The sequence below is a fragment of the Vitis vinifera genome, chromosome 13, assembly GCF_030704535.1.
Source record: "Vitis vinifera cultivar Pinot Noir 40024 chromosome 13, ASM3070453v1".
Taxonomy (NCBI): domain Eukaryota; kingdom Viridiplantae; phylum Streptophyta; class Magnoliopsida; order Vitales; family Vitaceae; genus Vitis; species Vitis vinifera.
In genome coordinates, this window is record NC_081817.1 from 24144755 (window position 1) to 24154446 (window position 9692).

Consider the following 9692-nt stretch of genomic DNA (forward strand, 5'->3'; position numbering starts at 1 on the left):
CTATGAACGAGCTCTTAATCTCTTCTATTATTATTATTATAATAATAATTTAATTCGCCAATATTTTAAAATTTTTAAAAATGTTTTTAAATTTGGTAAAATTATTTCCTCATCATAAAAAATAATATTATACTGCATGCTTGGTGAATCAGAGACGCGGACAATTTCACTTTCAACTAAAGCGCGTACGGTACGGGCGTAGCGCGTGAACCAAATGCCGCCCTCAGCGGTTCCGGACAACTGTCTCTCTCTCTCTTCCACTTGGCGCTCCCTTCGTCGCACTGAGATTCTACATACTCTCTCTCTAAGTTTGAAAGATTTAAATTTCAAGGGCTTGTTTGGCACTCGAGAAAACTCTCACAATTTTGAGAATTACGAGATCCAGGGCCCCACACTTTTAACCTTTTATTTTTGTATTTTCTTCTCAAATATCTGTCTTCACCTACCCACGCTCCTCTCTCTCTCTCTTAAACGTCTTTAATTTGAAAATTTCCTTCGCTGCCTCGTCCCTTCGTATTTATTGATTCTTAGGGCTTCCTCTTTCTAGTCTGTTCTCATGGGGTCCTGATTTACGACGTCGTTTCGAGGTACTTCGTCTCTTGTTTCTTTCTCGATGATGTTTTTGTTTTGTTTCTTCTGGAGGTTGGATTCCGCACTGTTTGGTGTGGATTTTGCGTGATATGAGGGGTGAGGGAACGCGTTTTTTTTTTTGTTGTGACGTTGTCTTGGAATGTTCTGGATCTGATTGTGGATTTGATTTGAATTTTTGTGTGGGTTTGTTGTTTTAGGGTTTTGTTTTTGGACCTGAATATACCCTTTCGTTGTGCTTGGTTTAGTCCTTTGATCTGTGGTTTTGTATACTTGCTAGTCCTTTTTCGTTTGATCTTTTGAGTTAACGTCGTGCGTATCACCTGGAAATTGTTACAACTATCAATGCTGTAAGTGGGCATTTTCGGAAGTATAATGATGCATTTTATGGGTTTGTCTTTGCTTGTTTATTCTTCTTCTAATGCATTTATTTATTTATTTATTTTGGAGAAGTTTTGAACTTTTTTATATTGTTGGATTAATATTCTTGGGGAAGTCTTTTTTTTGGGCATTAGTGGAATCAAATAGTTGTAGGAATTTAGTTGTGTAATCCTTTCCGCTTTTGGCTCTCTTCTCCCATCAATAATCCCCATAGGTTTTTTTTTCTAAGAAAAATGAAAAATCATCCTTCCCCTAGATAGACAAAATGAATTGGATGTAATTTTTGAAAATTGCGGGTAAGTACTCAATTCATGATGAGTTTTGCTTGTAGTTATGTCAAAAAACCTCTTAAGCAACCAACTAGTTCCATCCTCTTGGCCTAAGATTGTGCAATACCATAGGAGTTGTGAGAAAATGGTTGTGTTCATCCCCTCTTTTACTTGTTTCTTCTAGTGAAGAACCATCTGGAATTTCAGAAAGCATATTAAGGTAGTACTTTTACTATTCATGTTGGTATTTGTAAAATCAGTGTGACTACTTTACAGTTCACTATGAAATGATTGGAATAATCTTTTATTTTTTTTGTACAAGAACTCAATTTTCTCATCAAATATGGAAATGTCTGTGTTTTTGCACTTGTGGGACTTAGGTTGTACTAATCAAAAGAATTCTTTTTTGGTTTTTCTTTGTCATATTTCAAATGTAACACTTGGATTTCAAGACATCATTTTGAGAGGTCTTTTTCTTGCATGCATTATTCCTTGAGTCCATGTTTACGTTTGGAAGTTTTCTTGAGAAGGGCCTTTTAGCTATCTGAAAATTGGTAATTTGACAAGTTTGTAGGTTTAGGATGGTTTCTTTGCATCATATGTGGATTTACTGAAGTATTACCTAACATTTGCTAGTGCACTATCCGGATAGAATGGGATTCTATTGTTGTCTCACCATTTGATAGAATTATGTTTGATCCATACCATGGACTTAATGAGTGAATGGAATTCCTCAATAGGCTGGAATTCCTAGAAGCCCCTTGATTGTCAATATGGAACACTAGGTAGAGCTTAATCCTTGTTGCATCCCTGGATTGGTACACATGTCCAATTATCGATGGCATCTGTAGAGGACACTGGACATTCATTGTCATTATTATTCACCTGAAATACTGTAGGTGAAAAACTTGCACATTAATATTGTAGAATTCAATCAGTGCATGCATGTATACAAAACATATTACAATCAGGATGATGATGGATGGGGCACTGGCAGGGTATAATTGTGATTTATCATTTTTCTTTTTTATAGGTAAATTTTTTTATTTGTTGAACCTAAAACCTCCCACATTCCCCTTCTGCTTGCCTCTTCAGCCAGATCTCAATGTTATATATATATATATATTAATTAGGTAGATTTAATTAGTGTAAACATGCATGACCTATTTCTAAACTCTATGATCATCTATTGGGTCCTACATTTTCCCATTCCCTTTAATTTTGATGGAGAAATCATAAAATCTAATGGATAATATATGGCAGGTTAAGTAATTGGTTGGCATCTTCTAAAAGAAAGAAGACTAGAAGCAAGGGTGGAAAGTGTGATTTGGAGGTAAGAATTTATTTTAAACAAAAAGTTCTGCAGTTGCTCCTGAGGGAGGTGGAGAGTTGGTGGGGGTTGTTCTTTTTCCTTTTTAATCAACACAGATTGTTTAAATATCCATTTGGATGTTGGTAAGTAAATTGTGAAAATTTTCTCAACCTATCTTTTGGCACAACATTGGTATTGTCTAGACATCACGATATCCTTGATGTATCATGTATTTACTAGAATCTGCAGATGTTGATAAATGTCATCTTGGCTGGGTATTGCTATGCAATGTACATGAAATTGAGTCCTTTTTCATAATATTTTTTCACTGCTCAAACGCCAATTCTTACACCCAGACATGTGGAAGAGTTAGATACTTAGGAATGCTTGAATGTAGACAATGGAAACTTAAAAACTCAACAAGATTATTTCTATAGTTTAGAAATACAGTGAAGATTATATTTTCATGGATAAAAAAATGTTAAGAGAGGAGATATATTTATATTGATGGGCATACAGAGAAATGATCATCCCCAAAGTCCCATAAGGAACTCCAAACAAAGAGTTTTATGGCCACAGTACTCCTCAACTTATAATAGAAAGCTCAATATCACAAAAATCTGCTATTGCTCTTGTGACGATCGTATGAATCATGTGTACTTTGTTGCATCATTTGCTTAGGTTCTATTAATGCATATCGTCTTTTTGCCTATCCAAAAAAAACCAAAAAACCTTGTGGTTGCTCTCCTTTAAAGCAGACCATACAAAGAACTATCTAAGGATAATACTTGTTAACTTTAGAATGTAAAGTTCAATGTTATAAAATGTTATCTTTTTCTGCCCTTCCAAGTGAACCAAAGAAAAATTATAGAAGACCCTCTTCCAATTATCTTACTCATTCTTGCAACCAGATTTAATGCATTAACCCAACTCTTAACTCAAGAACCAATCGCAGTAATACCCAATAGATTTCAAATACGAGAAGATGAGAATCTACAACTCCAAAGCCACTTTATAATGAGCAACTAAGTGATCTGCTGATTCTGCCTGTTTCTTAGACATAATACACCCTATTAGGGTCATCCAAATCCTACTATTAATCATGTGTTGAACACCAAGAATACCAAACAAGGCATTTTAACAGGAATCCAAGCAACTCATATTCTCTGTTGCTCAATTTTGCTTCTGTATATTGTTTAGTGATTTATAAGTTGATTTAAATGAATGGTGGTGCTTTTAGGCGTCAATGTATACTTCTTGTGTACTTTGGGGTACTCTGTTGGCATTTCCTTTTATGAATTTCTCTTGCTTTACACTTCAAAAAATAAAAAATAAAAGAATAAAAGAATAAGTTGATTTAAATGAAACCTTCTACTTTCATCCCAGTGGCACCAAATTTTTTATACAGCCTTCACCATGCTTAACTTCAACTAGATTTGTTCAAAGCGTTCAATAGTTGAAAACCATAGGTTCATAACTTCCGCAAACTTCTTGGACCACTGCTCCTAACTGTCAAAGCCATACTTCCAGGCTGTGGCTTTCTTCTGCAAGCCATCTCTTTAAGTTGCAAAGATCAAAGTTGAGAAAATTTGAAAAATTTTATGCTTTTTGAAGGGTTTAGTAGTTTGTTTCGTGTCCGAGGTGATTTCATTGTTGTACATTTTTAGAACAGACTACTTGTGGAAGATTAGAAGTTTCCTTTCCAGGACATGGAGAAACATCTGTTATTGTTCCTTTAAGGTCATTAATCTGATTATTGGATTGGTAATACAAATTTAATCTTACATCATGCATGCCCTACATTTCATTTTCTGTCTGTACCACAATTTGGATCACACACATTTAATAAAAGATAATAGTGGGAATTAACTTGATACGTCTTTGTACATAGAGTAAGCAGCAGGCCATACTTGTAATGGCATCTGGGAATACATATTTTGATGACATGCGGAGCAAATCTGAGGTTATTGATCCTCCTCAAAGTGAAGATATGATGGAAGTCAGTGAACATGTGAATGATCCAGCTCAAACTACTCTGAAACCTAACGTGACCGTCTCTAGTAGTGTGCGGGAGCTATTAGAGTGTCCTGTGTGCTTAAATGCTATGTACCCTCCCATCCATCAGGTTTGGTTATATATCATTCTTGGGATCTCTTTCATGAAATGAGTTGGTGTTTATACATAACTTGCATTCATGAATTCCTTACAAAACTTAAGTTGATTTGCATTTTATTTTCACCTTTGTTGCATTTTTCCTACTTTTCTAAGACTTTAAGATTCTTATTAATAGTTTTATTGTAGTTTGGTCAGCTCTTATATGATGTTTTTTTATTGATATATTTAAAGCAACAAGAGCAACATTCTAATATTGGCAAGATATGAGTCGCCTTCTTGTGCTTGAACTTATATTTTAATGGTTTCTTGATGGGTAGTGAACCTTAAGTATATGTGAAACTTTGAATCAATAAATCAACTGTGAAGAGGAAGAAGGCTTAAACAATTGAAGAAAATTGTGGAGAGGTTTTTAGTTTTTTTATTTTTGATCAGTTTCTGGGGGGTTTTTTGGTTGCCTAAATCCCAATTATATTTTGTAATTTAGGAGTTTTCAGGTTACCACTTAATGCTAGATGCATTGCTCTTGTGAATTTTCTTATTGAAGTTATTTAAATGACCTTTTTTTTTTTTTTAATTCAAGTTAAATGCCAACAGGGATAAATATGTAATAAGAAATAGTTATGGTTGATCACATAAATTTATCTTATTTGCCATTATGCCCATCATTTTTTGTTTGAGATTTTTTGGGTGCTTCCAATTTGAAGGAGCTGCTGGTGGGATTGAATGGTTGTTCCATAGAGGGGAGCAAAGGAGGGTATATGGGTTGCTCCTTTACGGTTTACGCATGATTAGGTGAATTTTGGAAATGGCAGGATAAAAAAATTTGATGAGAGGGAGGAAAGTCTAGAAGTTGTAGTGAAAACCTAAATCTAAAAAACCTTCTATCCTTGGTTTTCAGTCTTATTGGATTTTGATGTAGGTTTGTTGTTTGATTTTGTTGACTGTTTTGGCACAAGCTTTGGTTTGCATTTTTCTCTCTCCCCCTTTTCTTGGCACGCTTTGGCCTCTGTATGCATCTATGTCCTTGGGTTGTGCCCCTTTTTTCTTTCAAGAGCATGGATAACTTCCAAGTGTTCTCATTTTGATCTGAGTAAACTCAAAACTGAGTGCTTTTCCCCCCAGAAAACAGGGGACAAAAGTAAAAAATCTAGTTCATGAAGGTCCATGTATCTAGTTAATGACATTTTGCCTTGTCAGGGTAAATTAAGAAAAGAAAAATCAATAAATAAAGAAGAAATATGAGAAATAGAAGTCACCCAATATGGAAAAGTAAAGTCTTCAGTGGATGCGGTTTCTAGAGAAAAATGAAACCTTCAAGTGTTTGTATCCCTGTTTGTGCCTTATCTCGTCTGGGAACACAAATTGCTCTGCAGTCATGGGCACCATTGAAAAAAGAAGTGAATGACATATGGGAGAACAGTACAGGTGATTTGGCAGAAGCATTACAGTCTGAAGATCCAATTTGGAGGCTAATATAGCATTTGGGATGGTTTTCCAAAGGTCTTAATGAATTTCCTACTGTAAAAGGACCCTTAGAAAGTTTTTGGTGGGCATATAGGAATAGACTTTAGATGAATCCTTTTCTTGTAGTATTCTATGGTGATCTTGCCCTCATTAACTTGACCTATATCAAATGAAACTACCATGAAGCTGGAGAATGACTCATGTGATAATATCAGGTTCTGATTTTTATCCCCATTAACTGGTATTCCATGGTGATATTCCTTCATTAGCTTGACCTAGATTACAACCCTAAACTTATGCCCAGGAGTGTAAGGATTAACATACTGAAAATCAGGAGGATGAATAGATTGCTTTGGCTGCAATATCTTTGGTATTATTTGTTCTTTTTTCTCGTCCTGTAAGTAGGTTAACTTATTAACTGATGCTGTTACATGAGATGCAGCGAAAGGTCTATGTTGTTGACAACTTAAATCTCTTAAAACATTTGGAATTGGTCTGAATGACTATAAACTTTATAATTATATATTTAAAAATCAAATCAGCAGGATCAGCCAAACAGAATTCATTTGAGTAGAGTTCAACTTGATCCAAATGCACTTCCAGAGAATGGATTTGCCAAACATCAATTCTCTTGCAGAGTTGTTTTTGTGAAGACCCTAGCAGCCACATCCTTGCAAGGTTCTTCCTACTCTAAGAAGCTGCCTAAACCTAAAATAGGAGAACATTTTAGATTCTTAACCTGTGAACTGTTGATGCTCTTATATCCTAACTGGGGGATGGCTGCTCTAATGATTCAATTGTTAGGCTTAAAGAATTTGAATTATTTAACCTGTTCTATTTGGCATTAACCTTGATGTTTTTACCTCTATTAGCTAAATTTAGGTTTATTAATCCGTAAGCATCAATTTTATATTCCTATTTTTGGGTTTCTCTGGTATTATGATAATTATTGTGTATCAAACAAAGAGAACTGCAACAGTGTTGTTTTTGGTTGTTATTCTTTTAATTGTTTTCCCCCCTTTTTTCTTTATGCAGTGTTCAAATGGTCACACATTGTGTTCTGGATGCAAACCTAGGGTGCATAACCGATGTCCCACTTGCAGGCATGAACTTGGCAATATCAGATGTCTTGCCTTGGAGAAGGTAGCTGCGTCCCTTGAACTTCCATGTAAATATCAGAGTTTTGGGTGCTTGGGCATATATCCTTATTACAGCAAGCTAAAGCATGAATCTCAGTGTGTCTATAGACCCTATAACTGCCCCTATGCTGGATCAGAATGCACAGTCATTGGTGACATTCCTTATCTGGTGGCCCACCTAAAAGATGATCATAAAGTTGACATGCACAATGGCAGTACTTTCAACCATCGCTATGTTAAATCAAATCCTCATGAGGTTGAAAATGCTACTTGGATGCTAACGGTATCATTTCTTTCTTGTCTCACTTTTATCCTTTGTTGTTTTTTGGTGCTCCAAACCAAGCAAATAAGAGCATTTGTTTTTTTTTTTTTTTGTGTGGATTTCAGTGCAAGAATTTTGTTTGGTGCATTTATATCCAGTTATTTTTTCACTAATCTTGGCAACACGTGTATGGGTTTGTTTTTTCATTCTGCCAAAGAAAAAGAGCACATCACAGTAATACTGTTTTGATGCCCCTCTTTTTTTATATAACAATGTGCCTCCTGTCAACTATGGAGTCTCAATTAATGACATTAACCAATCCCAAATTGCCCTTTGCATGAAATAGAACAGGGATCTAAAAGAGGCAACCTTGGCTTTGCATTAGGAGGATTTTCCATGCCAATCAGGGTTTATTGAAGTATCCACATTTTTTCTGTTGGAATGACTAAACTGCTCCCCTGCCATGACACAATGTGCTGGATTATGATAAAACCCTTTTTTTTTCTGGTAAGTTTATTTCATAGGGGATTTAATAGATTGTTGAATCCTTTTCCTATGTCTAGGTTTTCAGTTGCTTTGGTCAGTACTTCTGTCTGCATTTTGAAGCCTTCCAGCTTGGAATGGCGCCAGTCTATATAGCATTCTTGAGGTTCATGGGTGATGACAATGAGGCAAAGAACTACAGTTACAGTCTAGAGGTGGGAGGGACTGGCAGGAAGATGATTTGGCAAGGGGTGCCCAGAAGCATAAGGGACAGCCACAGAAAGGTTCGTGACAGTTTTGATGGACTCATCATCCAGCGCAACATGGCTCTCTTCTTCTCAGGAGGTGATCGGAAGGAATTGAAGTTAAGAGTGACTGGTAGGATTTGGAAGGAACAGTGAAGTGATTTGTTCTCCTCCCTGCTTCTCTTTTTGCCTTCTATTTTGCCCTAGTAAGTAGATCAGTTTGTTGTTGTTGTTGTAGTGCCATATTAGGTCTTCTGGTCATGTATTTTTTGGATTCTTGGAGGCAAACCCTCTTTGCTCAATCTGTGCATCAAATACATGAATGGGAAGACATAACTATTGTTTATACAATATTAATTTTAATCTATAGAGATTTAAAATCCATCATTCTTCTTTTAGTATTCTTTTGTTGTTTTTATATGTTCATGCTTGGATGAGTAGTACACAAGCTATGGATCTGTGCCTGGAGACTTAAAAAGGGTTTCAGACTAAATTGGCTGGTGATGCACTTTACTAATGTTGCTTGTAAGATTCTGAAAGGAGCTGAAAAAGGAAACTTTTCTTTGGTATGTTTCATAATCTGAGCAAATTACAAACATAACAGATGAAAATATTGGTAATCACTGATTATAAATATATCGGTATTTTGATTTTGATTTTATGAATATATTAGGGTGGATATTTTGGAAAAAACTTTCATTTGACTTAAAATTAATTAAAATTTATGAAAATATTGTGAAATTTTTTAAAATATATAATAAATAATAATAGATATTTTAAAGTTGTTTTATAAAAAAATTGTTATATGTAGTTTTATAAAAAAAATGATATATGCAATATATTTAATCATATTTTGATGATAATATCGTATGTGTTAAAACATTATTTAAGAGTATTGTGATATTTGATTATAATATATTTTATTTTAAAAGTATAATTCATTTCATTTTAATTATATTAAATAATGTAAAATAAATTATGATATATATATATATAATTTTTTTAAATATTTATATTTTTATATTTAAGTAATATATAAATGAGATAAAATAATTGTTAATAAAATTATAATGATAGGTTTTATATTTTTAGTGATTAATTAAATGAAATTTAAAAATAAAATAATTAGGATTAATTTGTTTATTAAAATATTTTTTAATATTTTGCTTTATGCTGGTTTTACTATATATTAATCCGGTGCTTGTTATTTAATAAATGGAAAATTAGCCCCGTGGAGGTAAAGGCTGTGTTTGTTTTTGAGGTTTGGGTCTGGGGTTGGAAACCAGCGGCCGCGCCAAAATTTCACACTTTGGAGGATTTGACCGGTTTGACTTGGCCGAAATTTCGGTAAAGTCGGCGATAAATCGGTAGAAATATGTTTTTTCGAAAAAAATTCACCGAAATTTTCCGATAAATCGCCGAAACCGATTGTTC

General features: G+C 34.4%; 1 protein-coding gene across 4 annotated transcripts; it reads left to right on the forward strand.

The window, feature by feature from the left end:
• Positions 1-363: 363 nt before the first annotated feature.
• Positions 364-8642, forward strand: LOC100244678 (E3 ubiquitin-protein ligase DIS1). 4 transcript variants are annotated; one of them, XM_002272094.4, is made up of 5 exons: positions 364-587; positions 2502-2571; positions 4442-4675; positions 7165-7551; positions 8094-8642. In XM_002272094.4, the coding sequence occupies exons 3-5, from the start codon at positions 4466-4468 to the stop codon at positions 8412-8414; spliced, it is 918 nt and encodes a 305-aa protein (XP_002272130.1). In that variant the 5' UTR covers positions 364-587; positions 2502-2571; positions 4442-4465; the 3' UTR covers positions 8415-8642. The 4 variants fall into 4 exon arrangements, with proteins under 4 accessions (XP_002272130.1, XP_010659161.1, XP_010659160.1 ...); XM_010660858.3 differs by lacking the exon at positions 364-587 and adding an exon at positions 630-687; XM_010660857.3 differs by lacking the exon at positions 364-587 and adding an exon at positions 644-938.
• The last annotated feature ends 1050 nt before the right edge of the window (positions 8643-9692 follow it).

Coding starts and splice junctions, on each gene's coding strand:
- LOC100244678 (XM_010660857.3), top strand. Junction 4,676..7,164: donor TGTACCCTCCCATCCATCAG/GTTTGGTTATAT, acceptor TTCTTTATGCAG/TGTTCAAATGGTCACACATT. Junction 7,552..8,093: donor ATGCTACTTGGATGCTAACG/GTATCATTTCTT, acceptor TCCTATGTCTAG/GTTTTCAGTTGCTTTGGTCA.